This window comes from Benincasa hispida, chromosome 3 (genome assembly GCF_027475165.1).
Source record: "Benincasa hispida cultivar pf3 chromosome 3, pf3_genome.v1.1, whole genome shotgun sequence".
Lineage (NCBI taxonomy): Eukaryota > Viridiplantae > Streptophyta > Magnoliopsida > Cucurbitales > Cucurbitaceae > Benincasa > Benincasa hispida.
In genome coordinates, this window is record NC_143480.1 from 31,809,319 (window position 1) to 31,833,375 (window position 24,057).

General features: G+C 37.6%; 1 protein-coding gene and 1 non-coding gene across 2 annotated transcripts; one reads left to right on the top strand and one right to left on the bottom strand.

Annotated features, from left to right (window-relative positions):
- The first annotated feature begins 1,901 nt into the window (after positions 1–1,901).
- TRNAN-GUU (transfer RNA asparagine (anticodon GUU)) lies at positions 1,902–1,975 on the top strand. The gene has a single exon. It is a non-coding gene; the product is annotated as a tRNA-Asn (tRNA).
- Positions 1,976–3,350: 1,375 nt separating this feature from the next.
- Positions 3,351–23,987, bottom strand: LOC120073346 (Autophagy-related protein 13). The gene is made up of 3 exons (XM_039026132.2): positions 22,186–23,987; positions 21,939–22,111; positions 3,351–4,049 (listed from the first exon to the last, which is right to left on the bottom strand). The coding sequence occupies exons 1-3, from the start codon at positions 23,563–23,565 to the stop codon at positions 3,671–3,673; spliced, it is 1,932 nt and encodes a 643-aa protein (XP_038882060.2). The 5' UTR covers positions 23,566–23,987; the 3' UTR covers positions 3,351–3,670.
- Positions 23,988–24,057: the final 70 nt, after the last annotated feature.

Sequence of the window (24,057 nt, forward strand, 5' to 3'; positions counted from 1 at the left end):
AAGAGTCTGTCTAATAGTAAACCATTACGAAGAGCAGCCGAAGATGATGAAAAGGATTGGCAAACGACTGTACAACGTTGCATTTTAATTAACTTTCTTTAATAATATTATTTTTTGATTAATAAAATAAGTGAAATTATTTCAAATAATTAAATTGTTGAAAATTTTATAGAATATAACAAAATTTTCTATTAATATATATAGTTCTATTAATGTCTATCAATTGATAATAGACACTAATAGACGTTAGGGTTAACAACCGGACCGGGGTGGAGGGAGGAGGGATCCCCACGAGGACTCATTGTGTGTGTGCGCGCGCGAACGTTGCATTTTAATTAACTTTCTTTAATAGTATTGTTTTTATGATTAATAAAACAAGTGAGATTATTTCAAATGACAAAACTGTTGAAAATTTTATAGAATATAACAAAATTTTAGAATCTATCAATGATAGATATTGATAGTTCTATTAATGTCTATCAATACAACAGGATCAGACCGGGGTGGAGGATGGAGGTAGAATTTGTGTGTGCGTGTGTGTGCATACGTGCGTGCGGGGTCAAACCGGGGATTCCCCGTAAGTTCGGCAGAGATTTTTGTCAAAAAGAGAAACGATTCATAAATTTGTAGCATAATAGACATAATTCATCAAATGGTGAATTTGTGTATAAATCACAGTTCCTTTAACCTTTCTTCTTTTGTTTTTATTACAATGATTTTTTAACTACATTACGATACATTGAGATGATGTGATGAAAATCTAATAATGACGGTGAACCACTTGATTCGCACGAGATCAATGAAAAATATAATTAGATGAGCAACTCGTAACACAATAAAAACTTCATATTATAGAACATACCTTCATTGGAGTTATCATCTTCTATGAATTCGAGTTTTGACCAAAGTTTTTTTATCATTTCGCTTCTAATTTAGATTAGCTTGGTGGAGGGTTGCATTTGGGTGGTCTTTGGGACACCTCGACTCTCAGCTTGGTTCGCAAGGGATAAGTTGTAGGTAGTGTATGATTGGTGAGGTGCCCAAGCCACCCCAGACTTGGTCTAGTCGACCATAACTGAGGTGGCCAAATGTGGTTCCAATTAGGCCCGAGGTGCTGCATAGCCTTGGGCCATAGTTGGGTGTCGTCTACTTTCTAGTGTGAGCCATTTTTTTTTTGTTATTCTTTTAGCCTTCGACGTATTTCATTAGATAGTTCCAATTTCAATGCGTAGTAACGTTTTCTTCCAATCACAACAAAGAGATTTGTCTCATCAAAACACCAAACTTTGGAGAATTTGTTTACACCTGTAGCTGATTAAGAAATCAATATATTATTGTTAATCCTGGCCCTACACTCACCATCTACTCAAACAAATATTCATAATTGTATTTTCAAATTAATTTAGGTTTCGTTTGGTAATAATTTAGTTTTTATTTTTTATGATTTGCATCTTTTATAAATACAATGGTTGAAATTCTTAACCAAATTTCAAATAAAAGACAATTTTTTTAAAACTACTTTTTTTATTTCGAAAAGTAGATAACAAATGAAAAAATTTGAAAATGGAATTTTAGTTTTTTTTTATTATTATTTGAAAAAAAATACTAAAGGTGAAGAAGTCATATGCATGTGGCTTTTCCTATCTTTTTGGCAATATGATTTAACAAATTTTAGCCCCCCAAAAAAAAAAAAATTTTAAATAGTAGGGGTGATCTTACGATAATTTTTAATGTTTAAAGGTAATTATTCATGGTACTGAAAAGAAAAGGTGTAATTCATCAAATTAAGATTTTGTATACTGCATTATAATTAGTAATTACCAGAGAGTCGACTATTTGCAAATAAATAAAAACAATATTTATCACCAATTAATATAGAAAATTTACTATTCAGCAACCAAGCTGGAATAGCTCAGTTGGTTAGAGCGTGTGGCTGTTAACCACAAGGTCGGAGGTTCAAGCCCTCCTTCTAGCGTAAATATTTTTTTATTATTTTTTTTACTCCATTTATGGATCTCTAATATTGATCTATTAGATATAAAATTGAATTTTATGTCTAATTGAACCCTAAAATTTTAGTTTTTATATTTAGTAGATATATAAATCTAAAAAAATGTTGAATAGGATCAAAGACCTATTAGATAAAAAAGAAATAGATTTATTGGATACAAAATTAAATATTTAAGGATCTATTAGACATTTTTTAAAGTTTAGGAATTTAATAGGCATAAAAACTGAAAGTGTAAGAATCAATGAGACACTTTAAAATTCAAAGATCTATTTGATACAAAGTTAAAATAAAGATCCATTAAATATTTTTAAAAGTTTAAAAATAAAATTGACATGAATCTAAAAGTTGAAAGGCTAAATTTGTAATTTAATCCAGATTTTAGTATATTATTGGTAGCAAAAATGGCTCATCTTGAGGGTTGAACTTGGCTTAGAAACCGAGGCAAGTGCAGATTAAAAACCACCAAAAGCTATCCAAAGCAAAACCTTTGAACTTGCTTAAAATATGTAGCTAAGTTCATTATTTATTTTTAATACATAAAACAGCTTGTTATTTTCCCCCTTTTTAGGTGGATATTATATATAATTATTTCATAATTAACCTGAAAACTTTGGCTATGTCAATCTTAGTAAATTAATATAATTATCATACCATAACTGTTTTTTTCTTTTTTTTCTTTTTTTTTTTTGTAGAATTGACTTTGATCCTCTTGTATTAGAGTTTTGATTAGCAAACGATTTATATGTGCTCATATAGAAAAATGATGACTCATATAAGTGCATTTCGTAAGAATTATCTCTTCTTAAGAAATAAGTTTGCTTATCGGGTTTGAGAATTTGTTTGTTTTATCATCTAATTTTAACTTGTCTTTTTTTTTTTTTTTTTGAAACATTAATCAAAATTTTAAAAATGGTTCTGCGAAACATACTTCTTATTAATATTTTTTATTGAATAAAAATATGGTTCCTCAAATTTCAAGTTTATATCTAAAAGGTTCATAAACTCTTAAGAATGTCTATTGTCTAATTTAGTCCCTCACAGACTCACTTCAATTTAGTATTATATGTACAACTTTATGTCCTAAAAAGATAAAAGACAATTGAAAAAACGTAAACCTATTAAATACAAAATTTCAAGAACCAAATAAAAGACAATCCTAAAAGTTAAAGGATGCAATTTGATCTTTGTTTTTATTTGGTTTTTAAGTTCACAAGGAAAATGAGATCATTAAGCTCATCCAAAAAATAAACAAATAAATACGGGACCCTTAAGCTCTACATGCATAAACCAAAGACAGATCTGATAGAGCATAAAATAAACAGATCAAATGAGCTTTCAATTTTCCAATGGAACAGAATAAAAAATTCAATGATTTGGCAAGTTTGCATTTATATTATTTACAGAGGTTATAGTTGTAAGTACCCTGGGAGGGTCATATGCTCATAACTGCATATCCTTGATGCTCAATCTCCCCAATTATATAAAAGAATATGTACATGAAGAGAAAAATGGAAGCCAACCAATGTACTTTCAAGCTCCAGAACCTGCAACTTGGAAAGGGAAATTACTGTACATGTATTCATAGGACTTAAAATATTCACATACTTGTTACTGATTTCATGAGACAATAAGGTTCCTACTGCAGACCATATTTGATTATTATGTGCGAGTGTTGCCAGCTTGCCTTAGCAACAAATTTTTCATCTCTCTGTAGCTCTGTAGTTCTTCCAATGCATCAGCTGTAGTTTTAGGCACAAAAAGATCAGAGGCTGTGACACTAGAGGCAGCATAGCGACTCTTTGAAGCCAATGACTCAGATATTTGATTTCCCTGTTGGATATTTCTGCTTGGAGAATCAGGTGTAGGGGGTCGTCCAAGATCAGCCGTGAAATTTGTGAAGTCTTGGCGAAGTGGTGGAGCTTTCTGAAGCATACGTACTAGGGCGCCAACAGCAGCATCTTGAGATTTACGGCTTGGGAAAAATCCCCCAGGTTCCAGCATCTCGCAAAGATTTCCTTTTTGGTCGAAGGATTCAGGTCTAGGAGAGATTCAAAATAAAGATTCAATCAGACAGTTGAAAAATAAATATACCACAATTGCAGGTGTATGATAATCAGACATATCACAGGATAAAACATGAAGGAAATGTAAAAGCAAAGGAAATCATCTCCTGCTACTATTCTGTAAGATGTATGGTTTTAGAGCTCGTAGGGAGTCGATTGAGGAGTTTATCCTCCACCCACCCTTTCATGATTAAGGACGGTTTTTATGGTAGATCAAGGTGTGTGCTACTTTTTTGGGGTTATAGTGTAACTGAAACAATAGAATCTCCAGAGGGCCCAATGTTCGGTCCTTTATTAAATTCTTTGTTTCTAAGCACTTCTGTAATTATTTGCTTAGTCTTATTTCTATCGACTTGAGCTGTCCCTTTTATGGACTCTTCATTTTTTTCAGTCATGCATTATTTTATTTTTTTTTTCTCAATGGAAGTCAAGTTTTTTTATATATTTAAAAAAAAAAAAAAAATTACGTCCAGTTACTACACATTTAACAACCATGTTCACTTCCTCAAGCTCCAAAATCATGATTTTAAACAACTAATTTCTCAGGGAAGCACCTAATTCTGTAATGGCGAGAAGGCTGTAAAAGAAATGCTATTCTACTGGGGCTGAAAATAGCTATAATAGTTTATTCATAAACCAACTTTCCCTGATTCAATAGCCTTCTTACCTCAAGATCAATCTCAAATGGTCCCTTGGAGCCAAATGGGGAGAACGGAATTTTACTAGCTTGAGTCTTTCTCAATTGCTGATTCAGGAGGAAAAGGTAGGGATAACTGGCTTTGAACGAGATCAAATAGGGGATTAAAGAAGTTTGATATACTAACTAATGATTAGTAGTAGTGGTAGGCCAAGAGGAATTCTGATAACTACGAGACAAGTTTAAATATCAAGTTCAAGCAGTAGTGGTTGATGCCTCATCAGTAGTATGGAAAATATAAAGGCTAGGACTGACTGTAGTTCTCAAATATTTATAGCCCTCATTATCATTGAAGGAATGTATTTTGCCAGAGTTTGACTAGTTTGGAAGAAGTCATGCTGCTTCAGGAAGACTTTAATATCAGTAATTCAACCAGGGAAGTGCGGTGGATCAGTGGTTGGGATGCGAATCAATTGGTGTGACAAAACAAATAAAGGATACATCCCTAATTTATTGTCCTCTTAGGAGGGTAGAAGCAGAACATAGATGATAAAAAAACACCACATGAAATGGATACATCAATTCCACACTTCCAAGAAAAATTTGGAATGAACAACTAAAACACACAAAATAAAATATACTAGTAAAAGTTATATTAATATATTTTTATATGTTTTAGTGCTTTTAAATATGATGTAAAATTTAAATCTTACGTATTGTTATTTTATGAATTGTTGTAACTATTAATACTCAACAAAAGATAATAAATCCAAGGCTAAGAATATTAGACTATGGAAAAAGAAAGCAGCGAAAGAACAAAAGCTAACAATATATATCGTCAGCATGATATTCAGTTTCAAGTCTTTTAGCCACACCAACCACAAAGGATAGCAAAAACAAAAACAAAAACAAAACATACAAAGGCAGATCCCAATTGTTGATAATAATAAATAAACTACTTGCAAAAAAGGCCTGAGAGTTGCAAATTTTGAATGAAGAATACATGCCAAAACTCAATAGGATTGGGTCCATGAATGAGTCGGAAGTTTATGGGAGGATGGTTATTGCAAGTCAATACAGCCTCGCTAGCAATGAATGGAGTTCCAAACATCAAAGGCTGTATGACATTCACAGGGCCTGGAAGTCTGTTGTTAAATGCAACAGCTCGGTGGATAAAGAGTACAAGCTGAAGCTTCGCAAGGGAGAAAATCCTTTTTTGGGAGGACTGGTGGATTGGGGAAGAAGTCATTATATCCAAGGCACTACAATGTGGCTAATTCCAATGGAGATAGCGTTAGCTTCAAATGGTTGGAAATTGCTCCCTCTATAAGGAATCTCATTGAAGTGAAAGATAACGGATATAAATTTGTGATCTCATTAACCCAATTTGGCCATCTATCAGGGAGGATGCTAAATGGTAAACCCTCCATACTAGCAGATGCTTTAATGTAAGATCCCTTGTCCTTGTCCTCACAGTACATAAAAGCACCTTTTAACCGTGCTCTGGTGGAGATGTTGAAAATAAAAGGCTGTTATGTATTAGCCCTAAGGGCATTTTAGTATGTTTACTTTGCCCTACTCTATATTAGGGTTTCCTACAAGTCTATTTATACCTATGCCCTCTCTTGTATTTTGATAAGAAAAAGGAATAATAAAAAGAACTCTTCTATCTAGGTTTTTTCTCCCTGTTCTAGGGTTTTCCACATAAATATTGTCTTCTTCTTTCAATATGGTATTAAAGCATGGTGACGAAACGCTAGCCGTCATTGACGAAAATCAACCGTTGGTCTTTCAATCTTCACCAACAACAGCAGCCGACGACACCACCTCTGTCGAAACAAGCAGCCATGGATCGATACCTCCAGACGGCCCTTCCGCTCCTCATCAAGCTGACGGCCATGCCACTGTAGCCTCGCCTTCCTACTGCTGAGACGTAGCCAATGACAGGTTCAACCACCACTGCTGCGAACGCTCTGGCATTCCTGAGCCACCGAGCAACAGTGTCGGTCTTCTTATTGCTGGCCACCCGAGCGTCAGTCACATGGGTCGCATGGGCATTGACAACTAGAGGCATGTTTTTAAAACTAGGGAATCTTCATCTCTTCACCGTGGACAGCAACCTGTTTTGTCGGCCACAACCAACCATGTGCGATCTCTTCCGGGGAGTCATGGTGCTACGGGTTCAATCAATCTATCTCCAATGGAGGTCCAACAACAGTTTGCTAATCTTCAACAACAGATTGCAGCACTTGGAGCAGTTCTTGGGACAACCACAAACATCCAGTCACACCCCGTTAACTCAGATCCCTCTTCCAGTCTACCGATGTATTCAGAGAATCCAGTAACCACTTTCCCTGCTTTACCTACAACAATTTTTTTGTCTTCATCAATGGAAAATTCTACCGGATTTATTATAGGGGAAAAGTTGAATGGCCAAAACTATTTCTCTTGGACTCAGTCTATCAAGATGGCCCTCGAGGGGCGTCACAAGTTTTGGTATTTAACTAGTGAGATTCCGAGACCTAGACTTGGTGATCCTCAAAAGCATGTTTGGAAAGGAGAAGATTCTCTTCTTCGTTCGCTGTTAGTCAACAGTATGGAACCACAGATAGGAAAACTCTTACTTTATGTTGCGACTACCCGAGATACTTGGGATACAGTATAGAAGTTGTATTCTAAGAGGCAGAATGCATCACGATTGTACACTTTGCGTAAACAGGTCCATGAGTGCAAACAAGGAACGATGGATGTCACTTCCTATTTCAACAAATTGTCTCTAAACTGGCAGGAGATGGATCTGTATCGTGAAATTGTCTGGGACTGTCCGTGTGGTGGAGTTCAGTATACAAAAATTGAGGAAACTGATCGGGTTTATGACTTTCTTGTTGGTTTGAATTCCAAATTTGATACTGTGCGTAGTCGAATACTAGGACAAAGACCAATACCTTCCTTCATGGAAGTCTGCTCTGAGGTTCCTTTAGAGGAGGATAGATTGAGTGCCATGAACAATCCTATTGTTTCTTCCATAGATTCCGTTGCATTTAGTGCAAAATCATCTAGGCTTGATGGTGACAAGCAAAATAATAGACCTCCTCCAGTATGTTAACAATGCAAGAAGCCTTGGCATACTAAAGATCAGTGCTGGAAGTTACATGGTCGTCCTCCGAATGGTAGACGTCGTCATTCAAACAATAAGCTAAATCTTAGCCGAGCACTTGTAAGTGATTCTACAAATGGTGCTCCTCAGTCTCAATCTCAGGTGAATAACCAGGATGACTCTAGTACCGTCTAGGTCAGTGCTATTGCTCAGTCAAGTACGTTTCAGTCCTTCAACCTTCTTAGTATTAATGGTAAGAAACCGTGGATTATTGATTCAGGAGCTACAGATCATTTGCATGGTTTGTCTAATTAGTTCCTTTCATATCATTCGATTGCTGGTAATGAGAAAATTCGAATTGCAGATGGGTCCTTTGCTCCAGTTACAAGAAAGGGTCATCTCTTTCCTTTTGAGGGTTTGACCTTATAGGATGTGTTACATATCCCGAAAATATCATACAACTTACTGTCTATCAGTAAGATTACTAGAGATTTGATTGTCAAGTTGTATTCTCACCTAATACTATTTTCTTTCAGGACCTGAGCTCGAGGACGATGATTGGCACTGCCCGACACAATAAGGGGCTCTATTTCCTTAATGTTGATGCTTCTTCTAGGAACTGTTATAGGACTAGTTTATTATCTTCTTGTTTTTCAACTTCTAAAAAAAATTATATGTTATGGCATTTTCGTCTTGGTCACCCAAGTTTTCAATATATGAAGTATTTATTTCCTCATTTATTCCATAATGTCGATGTCTCTTCCTTGTCTTGTGATATGTGTATTCGTACTAAACAACATCGGGTCTCTTTTCCATCTCAACCTTACAAACCATCTCAACCTTTTACCCTTAGCCATAGTGATGTTTGGGGTCCCTCAAACATCACTACTTCTTCTGGAAAAGATTGGTTCATGACCTTTATCGATGATCACACTCGTCTTACTTGGGTGTTCCTCCTCACTGATAAATCGGAAGTATCATCAATATTTCAACATTTTTATACAACTATGGAGACACAGTTTAACACTAAAATTGCCATCCTTTGCTATGACAACGGTCGTGAGTTCTTTAACAACACCATCCATGATTTTTTGGCTTCTAAAGGAATTGTCCATCAAAGCTCTTGTGTGTATACTCCTCTTGAATGCTTCAAAGAGTCATACCCAACCACACGCCTTATTCCTGATGTCCCTCTTCGAGTGTTTGGGTACATTGCCTTTGTCCATAATCACGGTCCTAACCGCACTAAATTTACCCCCCGTGCTCAAAAATGTGTCTTTGTCGGGTATCCTCTTCACTAGCGAGGGTATAAGTGTTACCATGCATCTTCACAAAAGTATTTTGTCTCTATGGATGTCATATTTCTTGAGAATAAAATTTTCTTAACCATTAGTCCTCTTCAAGGGGCGAGTACTAGTGAAGAGACTAATTGGTCCACATCTTCAATTCCTACGGACTTGCTTCCTGAACCTATCATGGGTATGAACAATACTGTCCAACCCACTAAATAAGTTTCATGGATAATCTATTACAGGAAGAATCTCATAAAGGAAATAATGTCACCTGTTGCTTCTCTGGCTACGGTCCATGAATCGGAACCAGCACCAACTCAAGGTACTCCTACTTCTAATAATATTGATGTTTGTGTTGAAGGTGATATATGTGATGTGGGTGAGAATGACAAAACTTCTGGTAATACTGATCCTTGTATTGAGGGTGATATGTGTGATGTGGTTGGGAGTGACAGAATTAATGTAACTCCAAAAAATGACAAAGTTGCAGGTAGGGATGAGTCTTTGGAAGAAGCACCAGAGGATGAGACTCTACCGCAGGGAATTGAGTGTGATTATTATCCTCTTATTGATAAGGGGTCTGATAAAATAGAGAATTATGATGTCTCTCTTGATCTACCCATTGCGTTGAGAAAGGGTACCAGGTCTTGCACTAAATATCTCATGCATAGCTTTCTATCTTACTGTAATTTATCTTCTGAGTTCAGGGCTATCACTACGAGTCTGGATACAGTAATGATACCAAACAATATACATGCAGCAATGGAAGTTCCTGCATAGAAGGCTACAATCATGGAAGAGATGAGAGCTCTTGAAAAGAACAATACATGGGATCGTGTTGCTCTTCCTAAAGGTCATAAGACAGTTTGGTGCAAGTGGATGTTCACCATAAAGTACAAGACCAGATTGGTTGCTAAAGAGTTTACTCAATCTTTTGGAATAGACTATCCAGAGACCTTTTCTCCTATAACGAAGCTAAACATAGTTCGGGTTCTCCTTTCAGTGGCAATTAACAAAAACTGGCCTCTGCATCAACTTGATGTGAAAAATGCGTTCCTAAATGGTGAATTAGAGGAAGAGGTTTATATGAGCCCTCCTCCTGGTTTTGAAGCTTAGTTTGACCATCGGGTGTGTAAACTCGGGAAATCTCTACATGGTTTGAAACAGTCTCCAAGAGCTTAGTTTGATAGGTTCACTACCTTTGTTAAGTCCCAAGGTTATACTCAGGGGCACTCTGATCACACCTTGCTCACAAAAAGGTCAATATCAGGGAAGATCATTGTTCTTATTGTGTACGTAGACGATATTGTTCTGTCAGGGGATGATGCTGCTGAGATTATCAGGCTTAAAAAGAAAATGACTTAGGAGTTTGAGATTAAAGACCTTGAAAGATTAAGGTATTTTCTAGGAATGGCAGTGACAAGATCAAGAGAGGGGATTTTTGTTTCTCAACGGAAATATACACTTGATTTATTGAAAGAGACAGGTATGACCACATGTATACCTGTTGATACTCCTGTAGAATTCAACGCTAAGCTGGGAGATTTTTGTTAACAAAGTTCTTGTCAATGAAGAGAGATACCAGCGTCTAGTGGGAAAATTGATTTACTTATCCCATACTAGACCAGATATATCCTACGCCGTCAGTGTAGTTAGTCAGTTTATGCAGGCACCTTACAAAGAACATATGAAGGCTGTAAATTGAATCCTAAGATATTTGAAAACTACTCCAGGCAAGGGTCTGATGTTCAGAAAAACCGACAGATGATGTATTGAGACATACACCGACTCTGATTGGGCAAAATCTGTTTTAGACAGAAGATCAACATCCGGGTATTGTACTTTTGTGTGGGGTAATTTTGTTACTTGGAGAAGTAAGAAGCAAGGTGTGGTTGCTAAAAACAGTGCTAAAGCGAAATACAAAGCTATGAGTATAGGAATATGTGAAGAAATCTGGTTGAAGAAAGTTATGTCTGATCTCCATCAAGATGGTAAACTTCCTAAGAAGCTCTATTATGATAACAAAGCAGCGATAAGCATAGCCAATAATCTGGTTCAACATGACAGGACAAAACATGTGGAAATCGATAGACACTTCATCAAAGAAAGACTAGATAGTAGCAGTATTTGTATCCCTTACATTCCTTCTAGTCAACAGGTTGCTGATATTCTCACCAAAGGGTTACTCAGGCAAAGCTTTGATTCATGTGTTAGCAAGTTGGGTCTTATTGATATCTACGCCCCAACTTGAGGGGAGTGTTGAAAATAAAGGGTTGTTATGTATTACCCTAAGGGCATTTTAGTATTTTTACTTTGTCCTATTCTGTATTAGGGTTTCCTATAAGTCTATTTATACTTATGCCCTCTCTTGTATTTTGATAAGAAAAAAGAATAATAAAAAGAACTCTTTCTATTGTGGTTTTTTCTCCCTGTTCTTGGGTTTTCTACGTAAATATTGTGTCTTCTTCTTCTTCTTTTAATAGGAGATTATTTCAAAGGCAGACAATCCTAAAAAGGTAACAATCACACACTCACACAATGCACCTCCTCTTTTAATGTCCCTTTGCTATTACTATTTGGTCTAACATCCTCAGATGGTTTGGTATTAGTTGGTGTTTCCTCAGCACCTAAGAAACACGACATCACGTCAATTTACAAAAACGTAGGACACGACACATTGAGAACAAAATTATTTATTATTATTATTTTACAAAAATAAATATGTGCGCATAAATTGATATATTGTGAAATATGCACACATATATTTAACAAAAAGTATGAAAAAGCAAAAATGGAGGGAAAAAGGGAGAGAAAAATGAAAGGAAAAAAAAAAAGCAAGAGAAGTCACATAAGTTGTCAGTGGCCGTGGGTCTTGAAGTTGAAGTCACTGCCATCAATGAAGTTAGAAAGTAAAGGTAGCATAGTGGGTTTTTTATTTTTTCTGAAAAAAGGCTATGGGTCAAGTCCTGAGGGTGAAGTGTGTTAGAATGGAGAAAGTGCGTAAAAACTCTAGAATTTTGAAAATGTTGGGCCGAACAGTTAATTTTAATCAGCTTAAAATGCCCCTTGAATGGGCTATCAATAGTGGATCTTGTTTCATTATTTTTCTAAAATTTGCATATGGAGTGTCCTAGGCGTGTCTTGGAGTGTCTTGACATGTCGAAAAGCAAAAAATAATAATAATAAAGTAATGGACATGCCAACTGACATGTCGGACATGTGTCGGAGGCGTGCCGGAGCGTGTCCGACGCCAACACTTCGCCAATTTAGAAGTGTCAGTGCTTCATAGCTCAGCACTCAGCAGTAACAATGCAACTCTGCTTAACTTATTAGTGGCATAGTACTGATCAGGCTAGAATTCTATGGTCCGAGTCCAACACAGCAATTATGAAAAACCAAACTTTCATTTATGTGAAATCAAAGTAAACAAAAGGGCATACAATGGCAACATATTGGAGAATACAGTTTGAGAGGAACTAACGGGACTTCGATGAAAGGTTTTCTATTCTTGAAGTTTTAGACTCAATTAGACTTTGTCCTTCTATTCAGTGTTCTCTCTTCAAACTTTATTGTAAGTATGATCTTGTCCACATTATGGCAATTGAGATTCCTTTTTTCCCCATAAGAAACCACCATTGAGAAACATGAAAGAATACACAAGGGACACAACAGGAGCCTTATAAAAGGAGTCCACTTAGAGAGAGAAAAAAAAAACTCCCGTTCAAAAGAATCAAACCAAGCTAATAATTACAAAATGCCTAGTAAGAAGTAGAAGCCCACAACAAGGCTTGGGACTCTTTAAGCCTCCTTCCTGTGATACTCTGGTCTGGCAGGGATGTCTCAGCTTCCCTTTTTTTGAATCTCTCTTTATTGTTATATTTCCAAGTTCCCTACCCCCACACCCCCAGAAGGAAAAGAAAGAGATAAAGGGGAAAAAACCCCTTCGAGCAATTTTGTTGCTATTCCACTTTTCTGATTCTATTGATTGAAGAGCCTTCTATAATCTTCCTTCATTGGGTGGATATCGATTCTCAAATATATATGCACTGCCACTACTTTTTTGCCACATCAACTAATATTTCTAATGTTTGAAGAAATGTGGAGTTCACTAATTAAAATAAGAAAACAAATGATGATGATGATGATCATACAAAAATATAGCATGAAATTGTTGCACAACTAAATATAATAGAGATTTTCTCTATGAAATAGAAAAATAAATTAAATTGGCATATGTCAAGGCATTTAATGAGGTGGCTTGAATGGTAAAAGACTGAAGTTGAAGATTCATATTTAGGCGAGGTATTACACAAGGAACGAATTGCTTAGAACTATAGATGAAGCCTAAATGTTTTTTTATCCAAAAAACAATTCAAGCCTTCTTCATAGAAACGGTCGAAAAACAGCTTGTAATCCTAGGGGTATTTTAGTAATTGTGTGTACCCTAGGGCTTCCTACTAGTATATTTATTTAGCCTATTCTCTTGTACTGTGCATCAGAATTAATAATAAAAAATCAGTTTTTATCGTGGTTTTTTCTTCCTAATCTAGGGTTTTCCACGTAAATCTTGTATTTCTTTCTTCCTTTTATTTTCAACATGGTATCAGAGCATGGCGTCAAGCCCTAGCCACCAACCTACCTCAGATTTTGCCTTGCATTCCAGATCTGCTATATCGTTGCCTTCGTCTGGGTTGACGCCGGTAGTGCTAGTCACCTTCAGTCGCTGTTCGCGCCCGTCGCTGACAACAGATCTCGCCGCTACGCGTTCCATTGTTGTTCGACCCTCGTCCATGCGGTCAGGTTTGTGTTATTCGCCGACGTCCCTCATTCTAGCCCCAGTTGGCTAGTTTCCGTTCCAACACTATCGTTCGCTATAGGTAGTGTCCGATCTTTCTTAGCTGGTTGGGGTTCTAGACCAGCCATCACCGATTCTCTACCACTCGACCCACGTTCAGCCGCCGTTGGTCTTTGTTCTGGAGTTGTTGCTCCCAGCACTGGCGGTCACCGAAACTTCAATTTTGGACTCAAGATCTTGAGGTTTTTAAAGTGCTATCCATCAAGTTTAAGACCAATCTCGACAATTTTTAGTATCAAATTAAGTTCAAAGGTTGGAGGTGAATTTGAAGCATGCCACTTTTTCTGACCAAACACTTCGACCAGCTCTTCGATCCAGCAATCTACTCCAATGACGCCGGCGGACGGGTCAGTACAGCAACCTTGTCGAGGATCGAATGATCTCCAACGGTGTTTTGCCCATCTCCAACAGAAGATTGCTGGTTTCGAAACGGTTCTTGGGACAAACACTCAAGATTTCTCAGCCACCATATCAGTATACTCTGAAAACCCGGTAAATTCTTTCCCTATTTTACCCACTAAAAATACCCTGCCTAAGTTTCCCTCAGCAGACAATACGACCAACCTGAGTACGCTTGGAATCAGCACCAATGCCCAGTCAGGCAATATACAATCTTTTGGGCTTATTAGTGTTAACGGTAAAAAAACTTGGATTGTTGACTCAGGGGCGACAGATCATCCTACTGGTACCTCTGATCAGTTTTTCTCCTATTATACAAGTGCTGGTAACGAACGAATTAGGATTGCATATGGGTCATTCGCACCTGTTGCAGAAAAAGGGGATTTATCTCCGTTTGAGGGTTTGGTTTTGCGGGATGTTTTGCATGTTCCTAAAATTTTATATAATTTGTTATCCATCAATAAGATTACAAGAGATCTGAATTGTCAGACAGTATTTTCACCCGACTCTATTTCATTTCAGGATCTGAGCTCGAGGACGATGATTGGCACTGCCCGGCACGATGGGGGACTCTACTTCCTGACCGATGATGCTTCCTCTGGGAATGATTATAGGACTAGCCTTGTCTCCTTAAATTATTCTAACTCGGAGAATGATTTTCTGTTATGGCATTACCGCTTAGGACATCCAAACTTTCAATACATGAAATACTTATTTCCGCATTTATTTCGCAATATTAATATGTCTTCTTTAAAGTGTGAAGTGTGTATTCGTACCAAACAGAGTCGTGTCTCCTTCCACTCCCAGCCCTATAAGCCATCCAAACCCTTCACCTTAGTCCACATGATGTTTGGGGTCCCTCACCAACCACAACCTCTATAGGGAAACGCTGGTTTGTCACTTTTATAAATGACCACACTCGGCTTACTTGGGTCTTTCTTCTCACTGATAAGTCTGAGGTGTTATCTGTATTCCCGCAATTTTATGCCACTGTGGAAACCCAGTTTAATGCCAGGATTGGTATTTTGAGAAGTGACAATGGGCGGGAATTATTTAACGCTTCCTTCCAGGAGTTCCTTGCATCCAAAGAGATTATCCACCAGAGTTCGTGTGCCTACACTTCCCAGCAAAATGGGGTAGCCGAGAGGAAAAATCATCATTTAGTGGAAGTTGTCAGGTCCTTAATGCTATCCACATCACTCCCATCTTACCTATGGGGTGATGTCATCCTTACTGCTGCTCACTTAATCAACTGAATGCCTTCCTGAGTCCTCAATTTTCAAAACCCATTAGACTGTTTGAAAGAGTCCTACCCTACAACTCGTTTAGTCTCCAATGTACCACTTCGAGTTTTTGGCTGTGTTGCCTTTGTTCACTCCCATGGTCCAAACCGCACGAAATTTACCCCCCGTGCTCAAAAATGCATCTTTGTTGGGTATCTACTCTATCAGTGTGGGTATAAATGTTACCACCCATCCTCTCACAAATATTTTGTTTCCATGGATATCACCTTCCTTGAGGATCAGCCCTTCTTCCCTGTTAGCCATCTTCAGGGGGAGACCTCTAGTGAAGAGACTAACTGGTCCACATATACAGTTCCCTTGGAGTCATCTCTTATTCCCGAACATGTCGGTCCTATCCTCCCTACCAATCAGGTCCCATGGATAATATACTATAGGAAGAATCTCAGGAAGGAAGCAGCGTCACCTGTTGCATCTCCGGCTCCAGTCCATGAGTCAAACCCGACATCAGGTACGTGTATTCCTGAAATTAATGAGATTGACACTTGTACTAAGACTAACGAGTGCAGAGAGGAAAAAGGAGGAAAAGGTACTGACAGCACCACTATAGCAGATGGGAAAACGACAGTGAATGACGATTCAAACACAGCTCTAGAAAATGTGAGTGATACTACAGATAATGGTGAAAAGGTGGTGATTTCTGAAGATGAGACCCAAGCGAGGAGACTAGTGATCACAGTAGAAATTCTTACAGTCTGAAGGAGTATGATGCTTCTCTTGATCTTCCAATAGCCCTGAGGAAAGGTATTCGATCATGTACAAGGTACCCTATGCATAGTTACATGACATACAATAACCTGTCATCTCAATTTAAGGCCTTTACCACTAGTTTAGATACAGGGGTGATACCGAGTAACATACAGGAAGCAATGGGAACTGAAGTTTGGAAGGCTGCTGTTATGGAGGAGATAAGGGCTCTGGAGAAAAATGGAACGTGGGACCAGATGATCCTACCTAAAGGGCACAAGACAGTTGGGTGCAAATGGGTTTTCACTATAAAGTACAAGTCAGATGGGACTGTTGATCGGTACAAGGCTAGGTTAGTTGCCAAAGGGTTTACTCAAACCTTTGGGGTAGATTACTCCGAGACATTCTCTCCCATAGCTAAACTCAATACTATCTGAGTATTGCTATCAGTTTCTGTTAACAGAGATTGACCTCTGCATCAACTGGATGTAAAGAATGCCTTTCTCAATGGAGAACTTGAGGAGGAAGTCTACATGAATCCTCCTCCTGGATTTGAAGATCAGTTCAAACAGCAAGTCTGCCGGCTAAGAAAGTCGCTATATGGGTTGAAACAGTCTCCGAGAGCCTGGTTTGACAGATTTGCCACCTTTGTCAAAGGACAAGGGTATACCTAAGGGCACTCAGATCACACACTTTTTACAAAGAAGTCAACTTCAGGGAAGGTAGCAGTTCTCATTGTGTACGTTGACGATATTGTGCTCTCTGATGATGATGATGATGAAATTGTGAAACTCAAAGCAAAGATGGCCAAAGAGTTTGAAATTAAAGACCTTGGGAAGTTAAGATACTTTCTCAGAATGGAAGTAGCCCGGTCTAGGGACGGAATCTCGGTGTCCCAACGGAAATACACGATTGATCTTCTAACGGAAACAGGAATGACTGGGTGCAAACCTGCTGACACCCCAGTTGAATATAATTCAAAGCTCAGCAATACTAGTAACAGTGTTCCGGTCAATAAAGAAAGGTATCAGTGGTTAGTTGGGAAATTGATATACATATCTCATACGAGACTTGATATTTCATATGCAGTGAGTGTTGTCAGTCAGTTTATGCAGGCTCCTTGTGAAGAACACATGACAGCAGTTGAACGCATCCTACGATATCTGAAAGATACACCAGGTAAGGGTTAATGTTCAAGAAGTCTGATAAACGTTGCATTGAAGCCTACACTGATTCTGATTAGGCAAGGTCTGTTGTTGATAGAAAATCAACATCAGGGTATTGCACATTTGTTTGGGGTAATCTTGTGACCTGGAGAAGCAAGAAACAGGGTGTTGTGGCCAGAAGTAGTGCAGAAGCTGAGTATCGGGCCATGAGTTTAGGGATATGTGAAGAAATCTGGTTGATGAAAGTGTTGTCAAATCTTCATCAAGACAATGAGCTCCCAATGAAACTGTTTTGTGACAATAAGGCAGCAATAAATATTGCAAATAATCCTGTTCAACATGACAGAACAAAACACGTTGAGATCGACCGGTACTTCATCAAGGAAAGACTTGACAACGGAAGTATATGCATTCCTTATGTTCCCTCAAATCAGCAAATTGAAGATGCGCTCACAAAAGGGTTACTGAGACAAAGCTTTGATTATTGTGTCAGCAAGTTGGGTCTTATTGATATTTACGCCCCAATTTGAGGGGGAGTGTCGAAAAACAGCTTGTAACCCTAGGGGTATTTTAGTAATTGTGTGTACCCTAAGGCTTCCCACTAGTCCATTTATTTGGCCTATTCTCTTGTACTTTGTGTATCAGAATTAATAATAAAAAAATCAGTCTTTATCGTGGTTTTTTCTCCCTGATCTAGGGTTTTCCACGTAAATCTTGTGTTTCTTTCTTCTTTTTATTTTCAAAAGAAACCAATAGTGAAAAGACCATAAAATGGATCTACAATTATTTTATTATCTTTAATAAGAAACTGAGATGCATTACAAAAAACAAGCCAGGTGAGGAGCCCTATTCAAGTAATGATCTTAGTTGAACAAGATCTATAAAATCTAAGGGCATACTTTAGGATTGACAATGAGGACGATATAATATATTCGGGGAAGTGATCCATAATACGAAAAGATTATATTCTTTGAACAGTGTGTTTCTTTTACCTGAGAAAGATTCATGTTCAACTTCAATTGGGATCCTATTTCTCTAGGAGTGGCAATAGTTAGAACTTTCCAAGTAGGCTGCAACTAAGATGCTGATCCTAGATTGTGACACAAATAAATCTCAGGTTGTATGGTCTCTTTAAACATTGATGGGGTCTAGTTAAGAATATGATGCATTTGGATATTCTTTTATTGGATCAAGAACATTCTTAATCTTTACAAGTCAGCTTTATAGCATAAGCTGTTTATACTTAATACAGTTAGTTGTTGAGGTGAACGGCCTAAACTCAATACTTTCAATAACGATTAACACTAGCCATAGCTAGCTACCAAATCTAATTGAATAACAATGGCTATGTTAAAAGTATTGATATAACTTAATTTACTGTAATGCGTCTAACTTTAGGTTTTCAGATTGGTTGGTTATTTAACCTAATATCAAGAGGTCTTGTGCTCAAACTCCTATAATGTCATTCACTCCTCGATTAATATGGATTTCTACTTCTTGGACCTCGTACAAATTTTCAAACCCACAAGTTAGAGAGCGTTAAGAGTATCGGTAACATCAAATTAACTATAACCAATTATCATAAGCTGTTAGGCTGGTTGGTGATAATCAACCATAACTAAAGAAACCTAAACTGATTAACCTTCCTACATCATCTTGTGTTTGAGAAATAGGCTCAACTTTGAGCTAGGTAAATGTAAACGATGATAGTTTAGTAGTCTATCAAATGTCATTATTGAAGGTTCTGCTAATGTTGAGATTCATAATAAGATCAACAATATATGTTTTGAAAGTGCTTTGTTTGAACAGAATAAACCTCTTTCTAACAACATAAATAGCATATAAGCTAATAGCCTAATATAAATTCTATAGAATGCTAACATGCTTGGACCAGCATGAGTTTAGATTCTCTCTCCAAACTCCACACAAGTTCCTCAGACTTGTCGGCAGCGTCTTCATCAGGAAAAACAAAAAAAAAAAAAAAAAAAAAGGAACCTCGTAATAACACTGAATGGAGTGTCGTAACTCAATCCATCCTTGAGAATACAATGAACTTACACGGTCCCTCACTTTTGGCTCTCTCTAAAACAAACAAAAAAACACTAACACGAAATTTGTTATGGCTTCAATACGGATTAGGCTCCAAGTAATCTGAAGATTCCATCTATGTACTGACAGCTTTAGCTTTTCAGTATTCCTTTAACAGAAGTTTGATGGCGTTTCACACATATGCAATGAAACCAATTCCCTATTACAAGAATCCTCCAAAACAAATTTGTTTCTTAGACAACTATCACTAGATCATAACTTATATTCTTGTTGGCTCATCCTATCACGTTATAGGTTTAGGCATACTCTTGAAACCTCACCAAGTGAGTATGGAACTCATTCGACAATCCTCTCCTCTATGGTTAAGGCGTGAAATTTTTGCCGTCCCTTTCCTCTTTCAAAAGACCAATGAGTCAACATCTTGTTTTTTGTATTCTCCTATCTCCTCCATTCGAGTTCTATTTGTACATACAAAATTCTTTTAATTCCCAGAGGTCTAGAAAATCTCACGACCGAAGGTGATGATCCTTTGTCATCTTTTCCTACTGGTAAAGACGCAAAATGACCTCAGAATTCTGCCTCTCTAATTTCATAACCCATTTGAGCAATAACTCCTTTCCCTTGCCTCTAAATTTACCAACAACCTCGTCCATTGGTGATTGGATCCCTTTAAAACCTAACTTTGAAATCAACTCCCACTTCCAACTCGTTAGGGAAAACTATTTTGACCCAATCCATATGCCTCCCCTTTCTATCCTAACAGCTGCCATCTTTCTGCACTATTGATGCCACACGTATTGAAGTTCAACCACATCCTTACTAGTTTTTGTCCATCCAACCTTTGAATTTTAAAGTATGCATTGACTCGGCCATAACAATAATCTTGCTTCCCACACCAAAATTGGCATTTAAATTTCCATTCGAAGCCTGAAATGCTTCAAAATTACAGTGCCCAATTCCACTACTCAGAGAATCAAAATCTCCCTTGTCAAAAACCTTGGGATCCTACCTATGTCTCGTCTAATACCATCCAAACCACAATGAAATGGCATTGGCTAGCTTGAAACGTGATACAACCTAGAATCAAAAAAATAAATCTCCAAGAACTATTAAGTTATTAACCAAAAAATTTTTTTAAAAAAAAAAAAGAACGACTTACTAATACAGGAGATTTGATCCTCTGATTAAAAAGAAAAGAATTGTAAGTGGCTAAGCACACCAAGTAAACCAACTACCTAACCATAAGACACAAAAACCTACAAACAAATTACATCAAGATGCACCATTCATTCACCAAGCTCAAAGGCCAAATTTATGTGTTCTTCAACAGCCACAATTGGTTTCTGATACATTCGTCACCTTCTCAACCATTCTCCTACCTATCACTATCAAACTGCAGCCTTCTGATGAGCTTTCCTCACCTCAATGTTATCTGCACAACATCAATTCTAATTGGACCTAACTCAACTTCCAGTCTTCAGCTCCCCACTAGCAATTTCTAGCTTCTTCAAACCCAATGTCCATCCCAATTTGTCTCGTTCCTATGCTCATCTACTTAACCGGCTTCATATATTTTGATTCCTCTCTAATCCTCATGCTTGTTTTTCTTCTAGGACATGCATTAATAAGAATGGTTATGTGTTTGTTACAATTGCTCATTACAACTAATTTCTAAAGCTTTTCTAAATTGTCTTTTTAATCTTAATTTTCATCAAATTCCCCAATACCAAGACATTCTTATTTCCTTCTATACTACACATCTCTAGTAGTCCTTTGCTCAGTTTCAAATCCTTTCCAAATAATGATGGCATGGTACCAGTGTGATAGGAACTAGAAATTGAAGTAGAGATTATGGACTATTTTTGGATTACTGTTGGAAGGAAAAGAAAAAAAGCCCGGGCAGTCGCCTTTCGAGAAAGCTACCTGGCTAACACAATTCTATACTACACACCTTCCTCATGATTATCAGTGACCGGAAGCCGATGGTTGAGTAATTTATGGAAGAGGCTTTCTTCTACCCCTAACCCTTAGGCCGTTCTTGATGAAGGAAGAATAGGGTTAATTTGATCATATTCTAGGTTAATTTCCCTTTTACCCCATTCATAACAAACTCTATAAATATGAGTCCCTCTTGTTTGACACACATTATCATTCTGATAAAAGATTTCATAAGTTGGATTCTTGGAAGATTACAAAACTAAAGTAACTAATGTTCAAAGTAGAAAAGTTGCAGACAAGATTTCTTATATTGTTGCCACTTAAATCTTTACCTTCAACAAATAATAATCTCAAACATAAGCAAGGACATAAATTCAATTACAACATGTCCACAAATTTAATTACTATCGTCACAGAAAGAGAAGAACATGAGCAGTCATTACCTGCTACCTCTATCTATCATCTCATCATCATCCACATCAAAGGGGCAGGGAAACTCTGGATCATCTAAATCATCTGGAAAAGATCTACTAGAGCTTCTTGAAATTGGTGAGTTATTGGATGATACCCTCCAGCCTGAAATTCTTCGGCTTTCATCTCTCCCAAGAGAAGATGACTAAAGAAGATAAAAACAAATCAATACATTGAACATAACACATTCAGAGTGGGTAGCAATAAGCAGAAATATACCTTTCCAATTGCAGAGCCAGCCAGCAATGGACCAATATCTCTATTAATTCTAGAAATAATTGGTCCAGAAGCTTTAAGGGGAGGGGATGGTGGCAAATTCGGTTTGCTTGACAATGCAGGGGAATGGGGAAGCTTTGCAATGGGTGCACTTGGAGGAGCACTTTCAGACTGCAATAGACCATTTGGCAAGCGCCTTACAAGAATGCCAATTGGGGGTGACAGTGAGGGTGATTGGGAAAAGACAGAAGAAGGATAATATTCATCATAATTCATATTATCTTTATGTCCCATAACCATGTCAGGCGGATGTGAAGGTAAGCTTGAAGGAGGCAGACGGCAAAAGGCTGGATTTGAAATTAAAGCATGAGACTCTGAATGTGTAGGTGAAGGTGAAAAGGAGACTGAAGGAGGGGAGGGTCTAAAACGGTCATAACTCCAACTATGACGCCTCGAGAATGGCAACGACGATGGAGATCCATGAGTTGGTGCTATCGTTAAAGGAAGCGTTGGAAACCTTTTCAATGGATCTGCCAATGGGCTCCCAACATATTCAGGAATAACTTGAGGAGATATAGGAGTTGATGGCTCAGAGTTTATATCGGATAGGGATGAGCGGTATAACACCGAGAGGCAGAGTCTACCACAAGAAGTGTCCACAGGAGTGAAAACAAAACGCTGCATTTCGGCCTCTTCTCTCCGGGTGAAAGGCTCGGCAAAGGAAGACACACGATGAGCTAGAGTAAAGGGGTGAATCTGACAAGATGAACTGATATCTTGGAAAACCTTATAGGCAGGTAAAAGTCTCACAAAGGCATATAGAGACCTTAAGAGTAAAATGGTTTTCTTGTACGTATGTGCAGTACTATTACTAGACCTTCTGCTACCGGAATTACTATCCCGGTTTTTCCTACTTTCATAGTGCACCATCCATCTCTCTATAACCTTCTCACTCTTGGTCTGACATCCAAACTCATCCTTATCAGAATTGAAAGAGAGTGGATATTTCTCTTTTAGAGACGAGTTCCTAACAAGATCTTTCCTAGGAGAAGCATTAACAGAGTCTAAACCAAATTGTCTCTGCACCAAAATAACATCTACAACCATTGGTTCGTGATAACTCGGACGCCAGAGATCAATATTCTCTAATGTTGCAGAACATTCACGAAGAGCCAAATTGAACCACTTATCCCTCGGCCTCATGCTGGAGGAAGACGAGGAAGAGGAAGATGGAGAAGACAAAACTTGTTCACCACTAAAATTACGCGATGAAATACAAGGGGCTCTCGATTCCAGTATAATTTGTAGCGTTTTAGGAAAGAATTCAGTTAAAATTTGCTCAACTTTTGCAGTCTCAGAATGAGTATTGTGAGAAGAAGCCATATGAACAACAACAAAATTGAGCAAAATTGAAACAGATCCTTTACCGGAAAACCCCAATTGGAGGCGTTGAGAGTCCCACTTGAATAAGATCGTCGATACGGGGAAAATCAAATCAGTAAAGAAACCCCATTTGTGAACAAATGAGAAAGAAGGAAAAAGTGCAGAAATTGGAATCACCCAAGAAGGAAAATCAACAGAAGAATAAGAAGAAAATTATATATACGATGTAATTGATGATGAGAAGCTAAAAAATTTCAAAGCTGAAAGCTGAAAGCTGAAAGAAAGAAATTCGAGAGAGAGAAAAGGAACAGGCGTGGATCCGCCACTGTTAAGCAGTACAGTATTAACGAAGGAACGTGTTGGGGTTTGAATGCCACCCTTTTCCTTCGCAATATCAAGTTTTTTTTCTTTACAATTTCATTAGTTCTTAATCTTGAAGTCTTCTTCCTTTAATGACGTCTTAAAAAAAAAAAAGTCTTTGTTTACATTTCT